Source organism: Sciurus vulgaris (genome assembly GCF_902686455.1).
Source record: "Sciurus vulgaris genome assembly, chromosome: 8".
Classification (NCBI taxonomy): domain Eukaryota; kingdom Metazoa; phylum Chordata; class Mammalia; order Rodentia; family Sciuridae; genus Sciurus; species Sciurus vulgaris.
Window position 1 is genome coordinate 19,593,606 of NC_136468.1, and position 17,807 is coordinate 19,611,412.

Here is a 17,807-nt window from a genome sequence, read left to right on the forward strand (position 1 = left end):
TCTAAGGCAGATAAAAGGAAGTGGAATTAGTAGATCATAGGAGGTTTTGTGGTAATTCTTGATATTTTACCATTCTTAAAATTTACCTTTGAATAATTTATCTTCACTGCCCTCCCAACTGACATTCTCTAATATTTTATTTTATCCTTCTTAAGTCTAACAAATTAGACAGTGTTTTTGATATATTACTTTTAGCTTTTTATTGTGAAAAAATTTAAACATACACGAAAAACTAAATGAGTAATGAAATCCTATTATTCCCATCCCTAACTTTCTATAGTTATCAACATTTTGTTAGTCTAGAGTCATCTGTTTTCTGTGCCTCCCTTCCTGCAGAATATCATCATCATGAAGTCTAAATACTTCAGAATGAATCTCATGAAGAGATTTAATAAACACTATAGTGTCATACCTCAGTATGACCAAATTAGCAGTAATTCCTTAATATTTAATACCTAGCACATGTCAAAATCTCCATTATTTAAAAAATGACATTTATGATTTATTCTATCTTTAGGGTTATTGTTTCCTAGGAGCCTAGTTTTAAGTTGACAGTGATTTTTCTCTCAATATGTTAAGGATACTGCTTACTGACTTCAGTTGCTGCTGTCAAGAAGACTCCTGATATTCTAATTCTCACTCCTCTGGGTAAAGGATCCCTTCTTTATGGCTGTTTGCTCTTAAGATATTTATTGCCTTCAGTGTTCTGCAGTTTTACTATTCTTTGTCTGGGTTTGTTGATCTTGCAATGGGTCTGAGGTTCCTTTTAGCCAGTTCTGGGAAATTTTTAGCTGCTACCTTATTATTTAGAACTTTGATAAAGTAACAAATATACATCCAAAGTCACATAAGAGATATGTACCTATAAAATGTATACACCTTGATTATAAAGCAAACCTCTAGCTAACCTCTTCGTGCATCTAAAGTAGAATATTTAAAGTACCTCAGAACATCCCCCTGCCCAATACGCATTGCCATTTCTAACCCTTTCTCTTTTTTTCAGAGATTATCACTATTCTGACTTTTATCACCTTACGTGCATCCCTAGAATACAGCCTTCTTTTTCTCTTGCTATTTATGTGACCAACATTCACATTCTTTATGTACCTTGCTGATTTTGCTCAAAATTGTTTGTGGGATTCATCTATGTGTTGTATAGCTATGGCCTTTTATTTTCAGTCATTATTTCTTCAAATATTTTTTCTTATCCTTTTTTTCTTTCCCCTGTCCTTCTAGTACCCCCATTATGTGTTTGTTGATGTGAGAGTCTGTGTTTTAAAAAAATAAAATTTTTCTGCTTTATTTTGGAGAGTTCAGGTTTGCCAGTTCTTTCTTCTGCTATTTCAGATGACATTTTGAACTCCTGTAGTGAATTTTTTTCAGTCATTGTGCTTTCCAACTCCAGAATTTCTATTCTTTTCTTTTTTCTCCTTCAAGAGTTGGGGGTCTTCATATATTGCCCAGACTGACCTCAGCTCAAGTGATAGTCCTGCCTCAGCCTCCTGAGTAGCTGAGATTACAGACATGCACCACTGTGCCAGTTTGGTTCTGTTCCATAGTGTGTCTCTTTAGTGATTTTTTTTTTTTTTTTTTATGTGCCACTGTAACCATACCTTTCTTCTTTGATTATGGCTTCATTTAGAGTTATTTATTTATTTATTTATTTATTTATTTATTTGGTATCAGGGATTGAACCCAGGGGCACTTAACCACTGACCCACATCCCCAGCCCTTTTTATTTTATTTAGAGACAGGGTCTCACTAAGTTGGTTAGGGCCTTGCCAAGTTGCTGACACTAACTTTAAACTTGCAGCCCTCCTGCCTTAGCCTCCTGAGCTACTAGGATAATAGACATGGCCTGACTCTGTTAGTTTTAACATGTTTGACTCTTTTAATACCATTGTCTGTTAAGTGTATCATCCACTTGCTCTTGCAGGCAGTATTTTTTGCCTGCATTTTTTTCCTGGTACCTGGGTTGTGCTTTCCTATTTCTTTGCTTAGCTTTTTGTTGTTGTTGTTTTTTGTTTTTGTTTTTGTTTTGTTTTTTTGGAAGCTGAGTAGTTATACTGTAGCAGTTCTGGGTACTGGTCTCCTAACTCCCATCATCCCCTTCAAGAGTTCATTGTTATTTGCTTATTTGTTTACTGACTAGATAGACCATTGCATGCAGTATTAAGCTTCTTGCAGTGTTACTTCTTGAGGGAACAGACTTGGGTTTGCCCACATATACCCTGAAATGTCAGTGTTGGTTCCCTAACCAACCAGGTTTTAAGCTCCATTTGTTTCTGGCTGACTGCTTTGTTGTCTTTGTCAGCACCCTGGGACATAAAATAAGTCTCAGACAGAACTTGGGGTCAGTTCTTGAAATTTGTTCAGACCCTAGGAGAGCTCATCCTGGTTCTTTTATTCCCTGGATTTCATTTGCAAACGAGCTGCCCTGCAGTTTAACCTGTACTTTAGATCTCTTCCCAAATTACCTTTCACTTCATTCTTCTTGGGCTTGAGATTGCCTTCAGGCCTGAACTTCACAGTTTTGCAAATGGAGTCAGTACTTTTGGTAAGAGATTAGACCCATCTCTGGGGACATGTTATATTATGTGAGATGACTTGTATGCTTCTTTATAAGATTTATATCTTAGAAAAATAAAATATAAATGTTTTACTCAATATTTAGCAAAGTGGAGGAGAGGTAGGAAGCAGCCCCACATGGTTAATTTTTCTGTTAACACAATTTAACCTTTCAAGAGACAGACTTTTAAGTTCTTAGGTAGATATTTTTCTAAAACACTAAGATTTCCAGACCTCCTAAAGGTATTACAGATAATCCTGAGTTCTGTTTCATGTGTACATACACCTACGCAGAAACACAAACACATATGCACACCCACATGAATATTGGGACTTTAGTACAAATTTAAAAGGGGTAATAGGTGTTATTCTCATACTTAGTTGCTTTCCTTTTTTGTTTATCAAACTATCTATAGCTATCGTGAGTCTGTTTTGTGTCTTTGTATAATTCATATGATAACATACTTTGTGAAATATGTCTAATACAGAAGCAGTGGACAGCTTAGTGCTAGTCTTTATTTTTGAAGAGTGTTGTCAGTTATATAACTGATATAAAAATTCATTCCTTTTTTTTAGCTCTTTTGTGGAATATGTGAGTGCTTAATAATTACTAGCGGCCTTATTGTATTTGCTTGTTTTACCATAATAAATGGGATGTACCAGTATCTTTTTGGTTCTATTCCATTGAAAATAGACAATGAAGTGAACAACAGTTTTCATAGTTACAAAAACACTGGTTAAATAAAATATAAGGTATGTGGTATTGTAATCATATTAGAGATCTTGGAAAAAATTTATAACTTATAGTCTATGTATATGGTTTCTTGTGAGAATTTTAAAGATTCTATTCTAGATAATAGTATATATATGTTTATGTTTGTAAATAGCTTTTAATTATGTATAATTACAGAATACATATAGTGTAGTTAGCAGTGTAATTTCAGAGCAACTGTCAGTGAAGTTGCATCACACATACATTTATCTTATTAGAAATTCAGCTGTTAGATTGGCAGAAAATTAAAGGATTAATTAATTTGAATATGACAATCAAATACAATTTTTGCAGTTGTATTCTTTATTATATTCTTTATTTAAGGGTATACATGGTATATCTACTTTTGTGATTTTTTTACTATGATAAAATATGTAACATAACCATTTTAATTAACCATTTTTTAGTATACAGTTTAGTGACATTAAGTATATTCACAACATTGTGTAACCATTACTATTGTCTGTTTCCAGAAGTTTTTTGTTCTCTCAAGCAGAAATTCTGAACCCATTAAATCATTAAGCTTTCTATTCCCCTGTAACCCCCACTCAAAATGTCTCTGTAAATTTGCCTTTTCTTGATACCACATACAAGTAAATTCATAAAATACTTGTCTTTTTTGTGACTGACTTATTTTACTAAGTATAATGTTTTCAGAGTTCACTCAGCATGTATCAGAATCTGATTCCTTTTATAGCTTAATAATCCATTGTATAGGTATACCTTGTTTTGTTTACCTAGTTGTTAATGGACTCTTGAATTATTCCCACCCTTTGGCTATTGTGAATGTTTCTGTGAACATCAGTCTATAAGTAGTAGTTCAAATTCTTGCTTTCAGTTCTTTGGGTATATAACTAGAAGTTGAATTACTGGAATATATGCTAGTTCTATGTTTAACTTTTTGATTAACTTCCAAATTAGTTTCCACAGTGGCTATACTACTTTACCTTCTAAATAAATAAATAAATATATATATATATATATATAATTTTTAAAAGAGTCCTAAACATATAACCATGTATATAGCACTATATAAGTGGTGAGGAATTTTCAAGCCTAATTTTTGTATATGTAGTTTTAGTTTTATGCAGTTACCTTATGGTAGCTGAGATTTTTGGGCAGGAACATTATTATTTATGTCAGAATTTAAATGAGTTGTTACCACAAGTTGTACAGTGATATAGAGAACAACAACTCAGGTAAAAACTTGCTGTGGAATATAGTTTTGGGGAAAGGCTTGTCATTTTTTTTTTTAGGGGCATTTTCACTTCTACACCTAAGTTTATTGGAGCTACAACTTAAGTAGTCACAACTTCTGTCTTGGAAAGGGCATGGGTTTTGAAGTTGGCAGTCTTATTTTTTAGCTCTAACTTTAAAACTTTAGCCTCAGTTATGTCTTTTGGGTATATGTTCTCATCAACTCACTGTGAGGATTAGATAATAAGAAAACAAATATTTTTTTTCTATAGAATTAATTGCTGAATCAAAAACTGATCATTTCTATCCTAAGCACCCCTGTACCAATCCAGGAAGTCATTAGCTTTACTTTTCTTTTTCATAAATAAAATACATATCTTTTACTTTGTATCTTGTTTCAACTTACTGTGTTTTACATTCATTTTGATATTAGTAGACTAGCATATAAAAAATTATTCTTCTCTAAATGAAAATGTGAGCCAGAGTATTAAGAGGAGAGTTTATCTCAAAGATTATATTAAAAATTTAGTTCAGAGGGATTGCATTTGACACTTTCTCTATACCTGAAATTCCTTAAAAGTTTGTGTCTGTTCACATTTTGAGAAATTAAAGTCCTAGAGCTTTTGATCTTATCCAAGATCATAGCTACTTGATCATAGCTAGATGAAACAAAGTCATCTTTTTTTCTTTACATTTCAGTGTTGTTCCATATCAGACTGTCTTCCTACATTTTACCACTCAGGTTTACATTTGGTAACCTGCTGTGTGGCATCTCTCCATGGTGCTAGAAGTATGCAGATGTACCTGCTTTTGTATATTAGGTATATTTCTTGCTTCTTTATCCCTTTCCTTCCCTCTAAATGGGAAGATACATAGTCTTGCAAACTTTTTTAAAATTAAAAAGCAAATAGAAGCAATTAAAAAGCCAAAACTTCAATGTGTCATCTTTTATTTATACTCATATACTTTCTAGAAAGATTTTCAGTTCCAGTATATTGTTTCCTTCCCATCATTCCATAGATTCTTTTACTAAAACTCAAATAAGCTGCAGTTAAGCAAAAGCTGAATTATAGGCAAAGGTATTAAAAGTATAGTCAGCATTTCTTTATTATTTCAGTTTAATTTCCTGTTGGTAGAACCTGTATTTAAGCCTGTATTTTCTACAGGTACAGTTTTTGAATGGCCAGATTGGGGGATTCATTAGAAAACAGCTGTACACCTTACTTTTATACATGAAGATATCTGATAGTGGCAAATCCAAATCTGTAGCTCAGGAGTGCTAAACTGTTTACCAATACATGTTCAATGTATTTCTTTTTAAACACTTTTATTGAAATAATTATAGAGTCACAGGAAGATACCATTTCATTGTATTTTTTCCTAATTATTACAAAAGTCAAAAGTTTCTTAAGGGAAATGAAAAACGTTTCTCTTTTTTTTAAGTTTGGCCACATGATTTATGAAAATAGCATTTTTTTCCAACAATTGAGATAATATTGATTTTTCTAAAAAAAAAAATCACCTACTTATTGCTTTTTTTTTCTGATTTGATAACATTGTGATGTCCAAACTTCTGTGTTTTTTTTAATGAAGCAAATATTTGTATCCACACTTCTCTCTCTATATGGTTTCTAGATCTATACAGAAGTAAATACACACACACACACACACACACACACACACACATATAAATGTTAGTGTCTATCTTGCTTTTTTTAAATGCATAACTATAGACATATTTCTGAGTCAACACATATCTTTCTTATGGCTTAATTTGGGGAGGTGGGGCAGGGACTGAACTCAGGGACACTCAACCAGTGAGCCACATCCCCAACCCTATTTTGTATTTTATTTAGAGACAGGGTCTCACTCAGTTGCTTAGCACCTTGCTGTTGCTGATACTGGCTTTGAACTAGTGATCCTCTTGCCTCAGCATCCTGAACTGATAGGATTACAGGCATGCGCCACCGTACCCTGCGACTTTTCTTAATTTACTTAATGATTCCCCTATTGATGTATGGTATGTTGTTTGTAGTTTTCTATCTTATGAACATACCAAACTGCTTGGTACATGTGTACATTTATGTAGAAAATCTTCTTAGTTGATATAAGGGAGTGGATTAAAACATATTGTGAGGCATAGACTTCCTGAAAAGAATCCAGGCAGCACTACTTAATAGCTGTGTAACTTAAGCAAGGTAATAGATTTTTATTTCCTCCCATCAAAATGGGACTGGATTAGTGATAATCTCTACTTTTGAAGTAGGGGAACTAACTTCTTTGACAGACTAATAGGACAAATAAAAGCTGTTTTTTTGTTGACTAAATAAAGAAGTTGATCATCTTTTCATTTATCATAATCAAATCACTTGTAATTCTCCTGTGAGAGTGTTCAGCTCTCGCCTAAGTTTTCTGTGGCAAAAGCTTCATATTAACATGTAACGCTAGATGATTGAAATTTATCTTTTCCATTTGGTTTCTTGTAAATTGTGACATATTTTTAGCATGCTATCATACTCCTTTAGATAATGTGGCAGTTTTACTAGCTTTTAGGTCAAAGTTGATATATTCAGAGTGTTTTTAAAGAGGAAGATGCTTCTTTATTTTATTTTCATAAAATAATTAGTAAAATAAATACTTCTATAAGTTATTACTAAATGTTTTTTCTAAAGAAAGGAAGTTTTTATATTTCTGTTGAATGCAAAAAATTATTGTCAGGTCTTTTGTATTAATATGCAAAATTTTTCATAAATCTTAAGATTAGAGCTGAAGTTAATATTCTCTCCCTCTTCCCCATTCCACACTCCCCCACCTTTTTTTTGGCAGTACAAGAATTGAACCTAGGGGTGCTTCACAAGTAAGCCACATTTCTGGCCCTTTGTATTTTTTATTTTGAGACAGGATCTTGCTAATGTTGCCCAGGCTGGCCTGGAATTTGTGGTCCTCCTTCATCATGTTCTCAAGTTGCTGGGATTACAGGCATGCCACACCTAGTTTTTTCTAAAATTTTCGATGTGATTCTTGATTATTGGGCGTGCCAGGTTTTTTCCAATAGTAAACAGTCTTTTTTGTTTCTTATGCAGGTCTTCAAAGTTCTACATTTTAGCTCTCAGTGCTGAACTTCCTTCTCCCTTAAATTATTATAAACTTTTGCTGCTGTTTAATAAACGTGAAGATGTCTCGAAGTCCTGATGCTAAGGAAGACCCTGTGGAATGCCCTCTTTGCATGGAGCCCTTGGAGATAGATGATATCAACTTTTTCCCTTGCACCTGTGGCTACCAGATTTGCCGATTTTGTTGGCATCGAATTCGCACTGATGAAAATGGACTTTGTCCTGCATGTAGAAAGGTATATACTTCAAAATAACCTTATAGTTATTTAACTGTACAGTTTTAATTGTATAGTTTTTTACCCTCATGAATATGAGTGATTGGTTTTAAAACAATACAAACCTCAGGTGAGATTATACGTAGCATTATATCTTTAAGACATATTGAGGTGGAAAGAACACTGCCCTAGGAGTCAGAGTCAAGCTTTGACTTTGTTGTTAACTAGCTGTGTGACCTTTGTGAAGTTAAATAACCTCTCTAATTGAGGAGATGGACAGTCAGTGGGGCTTGCTATTAAGAGATTAGGAATAGAGAAATGAATTTGCATAGGATGATGTTAAATTGGAAAAACTTACTCTGTATTTTGTTGGGGAGTTCATTTCTAGTACAGAATAGGTGAGAAGTTAAGATTTTTATTGAAAGAGGTTAAAATGACAGAGAAATCATGGTTCAGAAGTCAAAAACTGCTTATTTGTTAAGCCCTTGCTACAATTCTAGGCTGATATTGCAGTTCCTATTTTATACTTGTCCAGAGTCACCAACTACTGAGTAGTGGTTTTGGAATTCAGATACACATTTGAATATAAAGTCTTTTTTTCTGAAATACTGTGTTATTGAAAGCCCCTTCTAAATCTAAAAATGTGTGATTTTTTTTTTTTTTAATGTTCCGTGGATTTCATTATTTTGATTAACAACTGCAACACAGCTCCAGTGTAATAAATGAACTATGAGGGTAGGTAGGTCTTTTACATTTCTATTTAAAAGATTTATTTGTGACCTTAGGGATTCAGATATCTGTTAGGTTATTATGAAATTTGTCTTCACTTTCATATTGTATGATTTAAACTTTGTTTTCTAATTATCTTATTTCAAAGAACTTTTGTGTTCATTACTTCCAAATTTTGAAAAAACCAAAACATACTTTGCATATCTAAAATTTAGAAATAAAATACTTCTGACCTTTTTTACCTGAGGATTTATAAGAAATGTCAGAAAGTGATGCATAATCCACTTTTATGTATTTTTAAAAATCTAATGAACACATGATTTATATCACAAATAAAAGATCTATTTAGGTGTTAATACAGTTCATATAGTTATATAGTTATATACATATAACTATTGTACATATAATATAAAATATATACCTATAGCATGTATTTATATAAAATACGTAATATTTTACAGTTAATATACGCTAAGAAATGTGCATACAAAGGTAAATTAAAACTTTAGAATTTACTTCAGTCAAAAAATATATACATTTTTATGAATTTTAAGTATTTACTCCTGTTTTTGAAATAAGTGCTCAGTCATTCAAAAGACAACAGTCATATTGAACTATTTTATTGAAAAGAGTGACTCGCAGAATCACTCAGGGCTCTAAGCAGTGTAAATTTGATTGACTTCACAAAGTATTATCCTCTTAATAGATTCGGAGAAGCTCATCAGTGGGCCCATGAGCTGAATGTGTTTGTCAGGGACCAGTTAGTCTTTAGTCTCTGGAGACCAGCCCCACTGGCTATGTTTGCCAAGAGGAAAATCACAAATGTTGCTAGAGGCCTGAAGAGGGCAATGAGGCTGCAGTTTACATGTAACCCAACTCTGTAGGAAGAAGGCCTACAGAGGCCGCCTGTAAGGTAGCCTATCGAGATAGTGAGTAACTTGGAGCTTTAAGTGGGGAATTGGTTGAAGTGAGCTCTGGTTTTGGCTCACAAGAGAAAACCTGCCCTTCTACAGGGAGGTTTAAGAGCTTTGAAAAGCAAGAGCCAAGAAAGCTTAGTGTTGCTCTTTGTCATAACTGCTAAACAGACTACTTGGTCATTTTTAGACTGCCTTTTTATCTCATCACATCCCCTGACTTTTTAATTTTTTTTTTTCTCATGATACTGGGGATCAAACCCAGGTCCTTGTGCATGCTAAGCACATGCTCTACCACTGAGTTATATCCACAGCTTGACTGCCTTTGTGCACTTAGTGCAGCATTTCTAAGAAAAATACCTGGTGGAAACAGGAGATGTGGAAACATAGGTGGTGCAGTGACATCATGTAATATTCAGTCACATGAAAACCAGAGCCTAGACAAGGAAATGTGAACTTCAACAGAAGTGTTACTGTTTTCATCTAAGAAATAATAAAAGGTATTGTGTTCATGAAACAAGATGGTATAAAAAAGAACATTCAATAAACAATAACCATAGTTATTGAGAATTAAAATATAGTAGCAGAAATAACTTAATGAAAGCATTGGGAGATGAGGTCAAGAAAATCTTTGAGAAAGCATAAAAACAAGAGATATGGAATATTTGAGAAAAAGCATATTCGAGGATCAGAGGTCAAATACCAAATAGTTAAGTACCCTAAGAGACCATAGTGATATCAAATATGTGGTGGAAGAATATTTCCCAGAAACAAAAGACATGTCTTCTGATTGAACAGGCCTTTCAAGTGCCTAGCACTAACTTTTATTTTGAAATATCAGAATACTGAAGGTAACAGAAGTTCTATGAATTTGCAGAGCAGAAAAAAAGTAGGTCACATGTAAAAGACCAAGAATCAGAATTGTTTCAGATTCTGATCTTTGTTATCCACCTGTGAAATAAAAATTATGGTCCTCTATAACTCTTGATTTAGAGAGATCAAAATGAAAATTATGAATTATTTTGAATCAGTAATTGTAAAATGACACCAACAGTATCTAGAGTGAGGCCAAAATGGTATGTAGAAGAAAGTTAAACATGTAAGTGTATTAGAAAAACAGTAGATGTCCTTCAATTGATGAGTGGATAAAGAAACTGTGGTGTGTATATATATACAATGAAATATTACTCTGCCATAAAGAACGATAAAATTATGGCATTTGCAGGCAAATGGATGAAATTGGAGACCATCATGCTAAGTGAAATAAGCCAATCTCAAAAAACTAAAGGACGAATGATCTCGCTGATAAGTGGATGATGACACATAAGGGGGAGGGTGGGGGGAGTTAGTGTTAGGGTTAGGGTTAGGGTTAGGGTTAGAGTTAGGGAGGGGCACAAGAATGGAGGAAGAAAGGACTGTTTAGAGGGAAAAGAAGGGTGGGAGGGGTAGGGGGGGAAGGGAAAAAATAATAGAATGAATCAAACAACATTACCATATGTAAATTTATGATTATACAAATGGTATGCCTTTAACCCATGTACAAACAGACAAACAACATGTATCCCATTTGTTTACAATAAAAAAAAAAGAAAAAAAAGAAAAACAGAACAAAAAGTAAACTTAAACATGTAAGTGTATTAGAAAAACAGAACAAAAAGTAAACTTATTTTCAGCTTATGAAATCAGAAGAGAAAAAAATGCTCTGGTACAGTGGAAGGCAGGGGAGTAAGCAGAATTTAGTGAAATGGGAAGAAAAAAGAGTTCAGTAAAAGAGCTGATTGTCTAAAAAGACCAATAAAATAATCAAATTCTTGGCAAGTTTAATAAAAATAAAAGGAAAGTTGCAAGTAAACAGCATTTGGAATCAAAGTGAGAACATAATAACACATATGGAAGAAATTAAATAATTACAGTAGACCATGTTAATTAGTAATTTGGCAATTTATTTATATGCCAAATTAACATTCGTAAAAATAGTGTTGTGTCTAAATGCTTTGCCACAGGCAGCATTTAGCATTAGTTGGATACATAACACACAATAGTAACTTTTTTTTTGACATGTGCCAAATATTTATTCTTTTTTTAAACAATTCTTGTGATGCTATATTCCTAGAAATTTAATATGTGATTCAGTCAAAGCATTTAACATATGTCTCTTTATTTATGTTCATCTTTGAAATACTTGTATAACTAGTTTTATGGGGCTTACTCTCTACAGTTACTCTAATTATTCCTTCATAGTCTACCCCCCCCTTCTTCATTTCACTGTCAGTTTTTTATTTTCCTGATTTAGGTAGTGTGTGTATAGAGGAACTGTCATGGAATGCATGCTTTTTCAACCTTTAATGAAATTCTTGGACAAGTCAGAAATAATAAGCCTTTGTGTATTTGTCATTTGTGTCTGTATTAATCAGCATATCTTTTATTTTCCAGAAAAATTTATATTTATTTCCTTTGAACAATAGTGATACATAACTTCACAGATGTTAAAATTAAAAAGCTAGTATTTATAACTTTCCTTAATTTGAAGGGTAAATTATGGTAAAATAATTTATCTTATTCTCTTGGTATCTTTCACATTATGTAGCAGTTATGTTTCAACAAAATTGACTTGGAAGCCTAATAGAAGTATATTTTTAAAAAAATGGAAATGGCAAAGGAAAAAGACAGTGTATCCCAAGATTATATATTCACCATAGTGATGCAGCAGTAATATGCTTGGCAAGAATTGGTATTGCTGCCTAATTTTTCTTACTTGTTACTTTCCGTCACTTTTTGGTTTTTTTTGCTTTTATACTGCAGTGCTTCATGTTAATCAGGATTTTACAGTGTTAGTAGGATGCAAAACAAGGAAGAAACCTTAGAGTGTTTGTCAAATTCCATGTTTTCAGAAGAATCTGAGTCCCAGAAAAGTTGCATCAGTGCTTTTCACACACTCTGATCAAGAACCGAAGTTTTGTTTTCTTTCTTTCCTCCAATCTGTTGAGGACTGATAAAGGGTCTCCTTATACATGCATAATCTGCTTCTGTTATACAATGTACCACATTGATAAATATTTTATTCTACAAAGAAGAGTCTGACTGATTATGTGTGTGAATGTGATGGCAGTAGTTTTTAAATACTTATTCTTAATATTTTACTTTTCTTATCATGGTCCTGTAAAACACAATGCATGGACCCCACTTTAAAACTAGAAGCAACCCATATGTTTGATCCATTCATCACCATTTTTTATTTTAATCCCCAAAGGTATTCAGAACTGTAAAAACACATGTATAAAACTTTTATAACCAAAAAAAGAACTTTCATAACAATTACAAAAAAGTATAAAAATCAATCATATATAAACCAATTAAAATATCTTCCTATATAAATTTTTCATGTACACATAAAGCTGTTTTCTCTTTCAAGATTTGGGGATGATTCCTTTTGGAGGGTTTACTGTTGAGTTCATTTGAAAGCTGTTGCTTTTCACTAGCATCTAGAACTTTCATTTTGAGGTAGAAAACAGCTTTTCTATGTGTAAACAAAAAAATTAGAATGAGCTTATAAAAATATTTTAATTGGTTATATGTGATTGATTTTTGTGCTTTTTTTGGTACTTGTTATATAAGTCTTATACTTGTGTCTTCGCAGTTCCAAATATCTTCAAGGGATTAAAATCATCTGGTCAGGTAAATAAAATTGGAAGGAGATAATACAGGTACAGAAAAGTTGAGAAAGACTGTGTGGTTGATTGAGGAATTGAACTTTCTTTAATAGATCTTAACCATTTGGGCCCTTAAATTAAAATGCAAGAAGTAAATTAATTTTCATCCAAAAATGTACTTTTTAAAGAAAATTCATGATGCTAAATTTCTAATTTTAGTTAGTAGTTTAGTGTTTATTTTGCAAATATTTATTGAACTTTTAAAAGGATCCATTCTGTGTGACTTCATATTTGATCCTGGAGTCCTGAGGATCGTGCAAAAGTTAGGTCACTGAGCCACCTGTTTTGTTGCCTCCTACTCACGAGTTGAAACATGCCAAATAGAACCAATTAGCTAACAGGTTCAGATTTTGTGATGTGGGAGTTAAATGGCATAGGTGCCAACATCTTTTATCAGGTATATAGTTTTTTGATGATATGGTAAAGTATAAAAGTATACGATTGTCTCTAAAAGCAGCAAGTTGAATTTGAAAGTAGGCATAAAAATGGGCATAAAAGACAAAGAATTAAGTTGTCAGAGAGCGCAAGATAATAATACTAGCAGAAGTTGAGGAACATAAAGGGAAATCTCATACTTTCTTAATCCCTGTCATCATTATTCTGGTTACTGTTCACAAGTTTGAGGGGTTTTTGTTATTTACTTATATATGAAGAGATGAAAGTAACTTTGTATTAAAGACATTAGGAAGGTTTTAGGTTTCTGGACAGTATCTTCATTCTTTTTCTTCTCACTTTTTTTTTTCTTGTTGGCACAATTTCTCTTGTCCCCTATTCCCATATTCTGATAGGCACAATTCTCCAACCAATTCTGATTCCTGTTTCTTAGAATCTCTTCATATCTAGTTTTTAATATTGCATTTAATGTACCATCTTCCATTTATCATTAGCAGTATCTATTATAGTAATCAATAACTTTGAATGCTAAGGGCAGGATATGATTTTAGTCACTTTATAATTATATTCTCTTCTAACTCTTATGGAAACCCTCTGGCTACAGTACTGAGATTTCTGTTTTACAGATGAGAAGAATGAGGCAGAGAGGTTACATGATCTCAGGTAGGGTGAGCTAGGATTTAAAACCAGGCACTCTGACTCCAGTATTTGGACTCCTGTAGCCCTGACATTAGCAATGGGAATGAAAATAATACCACAATTTAGAGAAGGAAAAGATAAAGACACAAAATAGTGAAATTGCTAGTTTATTGAGGGTTTATTATGTGCCAGGCACAATAAGAATAGCTTTTTTAGTGTTACTTTATCTTTACATCAACCTTTAAGATTATTTTCATTTTACATGTGAGTTTACTGAATCATAGAGTTTAACTTGCCCATTGTTACATGACTAGTGTTAAAACTGAATTCAGATGCCTGAGTCAGTATCTAGATATTATTGCTTGCCAGTCTTTTACTCTCAGACTGAAAATGTATTAAAGAACAAGTGTATGACTTTATTAATCTTTTAGCATGTGGTAGATTTTCATTAAGTATTTGTTGATTATTATATGTAAATCCCATATTTAGGTAAGAAAATGTATAGTCTTTGCCTCTTATACAGCACCTTAGAAGGTTCCTATAAACTGTACACTAGGCACTGTGGGGAATACCAAGACTGGGTGTTAGTGATGGTGATGGTTGCTTAGAACCTTTGGCATTTTAATGCTAAAAGTGTTCTGTGCTAAGTTCCAAAATGTATTTTAATGACTTCTATTTGGTATTTAACTTACTAAATAAAAACGATTTAAGTAATCTATGCAGATAAAAAAAGGGAAATTACAACAACCTTATACCTATCATCCAGAATTGGACACTGGTTATTCATTCAGTTTTTTATTTAATGCTAATGTCTGTCTGTTTTATGCTTAAAGCCATATCCAGAAGATCCAGCAGTTTATAAACCACTCTCCCAGGAAGAACTGCAAAGGATAAAGAATGAGAAAAAACAGAAACAAAATGAGAGAAAACAGAAAATATCAGAAAATCGCAAACATTTGGCTAGTGTACGTGTTGTACAAAAAAACCTCGTCTTTGTTGTAGGTCTGTCCCAGCGCCTAGCTGACCCAGAGGTAAGTCCTCTTCTGTTTCTTTGTCAACTTGACATTTTTTTCTGTGTGTTTGCTGGTTTGGAAGTAATAGTTGACCCTGTTCAACTGTAGGATTCCTCTGAAAATATGAAACCTTGGAGAACATAAGAAATGACTTTTTAGTGATAGCAAAGGAACCAGTGACCAGTTATGATCTTAGACAAATGTCTTATCTCTTTCTTGGTCTCAGTTTCTTTGGTTGTAAAATTAAGGAGATGAACTAGATTTCTGAAGTTCCCTTTAGTCTGCAAGTAGATAGTGATTCTATTTTTGCTCTTAATGTTAACATGTGACATGAATACTCTGATTCTTTCCTCTTTTCTGTAACAGCGTTAAGGACTAACAATGGAGATGCAGTTACTTGAACCCACCAGAGATCTTAATGACCTGGTTTTTTTTGTTGTTGTTTTTTAAAATTCTACCCAAATAGTAATTGTCAGTTTTTTAGAACTGTACAGTATGATGTCACTATCTCCTGAATTTATTCATTCTAATACAATTTTAGGAAAAGGAGGATAATTTGATTAAGTGAAATAAAGGACCAAGTTCTTTGTTATTCATTTGGGGCAGGGTAAATTTTAACTTTTTTGTTTACTACCTCTTTTTCTTTCCTTCTGCCACCAGCCTGATTGAAGTATTATTGAGTTTATATTTTATTTGCAGCCCATGGATATGCATCTTCTAATTTTTAATTTTTTATATACTATGAGGTACTGGCTAGATTGTTGGGAAGGCAACTACAAATTGATTGACAGCCACAGTGTTCAGTAGGAGAGACTGGATTTGGGGATTCTTCCAAAAGGATTCCTTGAAATGGTTGAAGTAATATTCTTCATGGTACCAATTAGAAGGAGAATTGTAGTAAATGTGCTTAAGAAGGAAGGGATATTTGGACTTGGCTTGAAGCCCTCAGAAAGGGAATGGATTGTGACTTAATGATAGAGCTTGTTCTTAGCATACATGAGGCTCTGGATTCAGTCCCTAGAACTGCTCCCCTTCCCCGCCCCTCCTCCTGCACAAATCAAAACAAAACAAAGAACAACACCCCAGAAAGAGGAACTGTAAGGAATCTCACATATGCGTAAATTAATTTAAAATAGTATTTGTTGATGATGAGTTTATTATGTGTTGAGACTATTAAGGAATTCAATAAAGGAGAAAGGGAGACATTAAGAAAGATCTTATCATGGTCAGTAAACATGGAGGCAACTCAATTACTTACATCCGAGGTCCAGTGATCCTGACAGTAGTGGGCTACATAGTATGCAGAAGACCAGGTTCTTTCCAGAGCCAGAGGAGTGGGCCAACAACTCAACCAGACAAAGACTTCTTTAATAAGAAATGTTAAGAAGAGAGCTCATTGTAGACCAGTGATTCAACTTTTTAGCAACTCATTCTTCATTTTCCTAAGCTTCTATTTTCTTCTTACTCACTTAGGCAAACAAAAATCCCACCTCTTCCTTAACCATTTCCTTGAACATGGCTACAACTTTGCACTAAACCTTTTCTTTCTCAGCTCTACCTTTTTTCCTACTGGAGGGCACCTCTGCCTCTTATCTGCTCCTCCTGATCTTACATATTAGAATCTATTTTTCTGAAACTGCTACTGTAGAAAATTAATGGAACTTTTATCTTGATTTGAGAGCTCTTGTACTGGTTTTGTTAATAGATCTTGGGTCTGGTCAATTCTAGTACTGGAGACATATGGAACAGACACACAGATAGATGAAATTAAATCATAGCTCAAGTATGATACTTGGATTATGGGTTTCCTATCTCTTTTGAGTCTGATTTGTAAAAGTTTTTATTTTCTTATAGAGATTCTTTATTTTTACTTCAGATTAATCTGAAGAACTATTATACAGAAGGAAATTAAGCTAGGTGGAAACTAATGAGAGAGCACTTTATCAGAGTCTAAATACACCTTAAAAATCACTAGTTTTACACTTTTAAAATCAATGTTGCATATTGAGAAGATAGTGCATTTTCTTAACCATTTGTTTCTAAGACCAGAGACAACTGATTTTTTTAAAAAAATTAAATACTACTAATTCTTCATATCTTTTAAAATTCTCTTAATTTATCTGGATAACTTTCTTATAAGTTTTTGGAAACCTTAAAGTTGACTTCAGTAGAAAACGCAAAAGAAATTTCAAATTGTCAGTGTTGCTTTCAAGTCACAGAAGATCTCTATAGCTTACTTATCTTTGAATAATTTGATATTTCACCAATTCTGGTTAACAAAATAGGTGAGGAATAAAGCTCATTTTGAAAATCATTTTTGTACATTAGAAAACTAAGATTGTAAAGTATGTTCATTAATTTCTTTCTGTCATCAGTAGAAAAAACCAATCTTTGAAGCTATGGTAATTAGTGTCAATGATTAGATTAGAGGTAATGATAAAAAATTTTAAGTTTCCAAAATTTTAGATTTGGAGAGATTTACTTCATTAATTCTACAAATTAATTTCTTGAATATATACCATGTGCTAGGGTGCTTTGATATTG

At 33.0% G+C, this 17,807-nt stretch overlaps 1 protein-coding gene across 8 annotated transcripts in view; it reads left to right on the plus strand.

Moving 5' to 3' along the window:
• The window catches only part of CNOT4 (CCR4-NOT transcription complex subunit 4), a 118,810-nt gene that overhangs the window by 46,928 nt on the left and 54,075 nt on the right, over positions 1-17,807 (plus strand). For all 8 annotated transcript variants that reach the window (XM_079150187.1, XM_079150186.1, XM_079150190.1 and 5 more), the window contains 2 exons: positions 7,621-7,886; positions 15,084-15,281. In XM_079150187.1, the coding sequence (XP_079006313.1) occupies positions 7,713-7,886; positions 15,084-15,281 (372 nt within the window). In that variant the 5' untranslated portion in view covers positions 7,621-7,712. The remainder of the gene's footprint in view (positions 1-7,620; positions 7,887-15,083; positions 15,282-17,807) is intronic.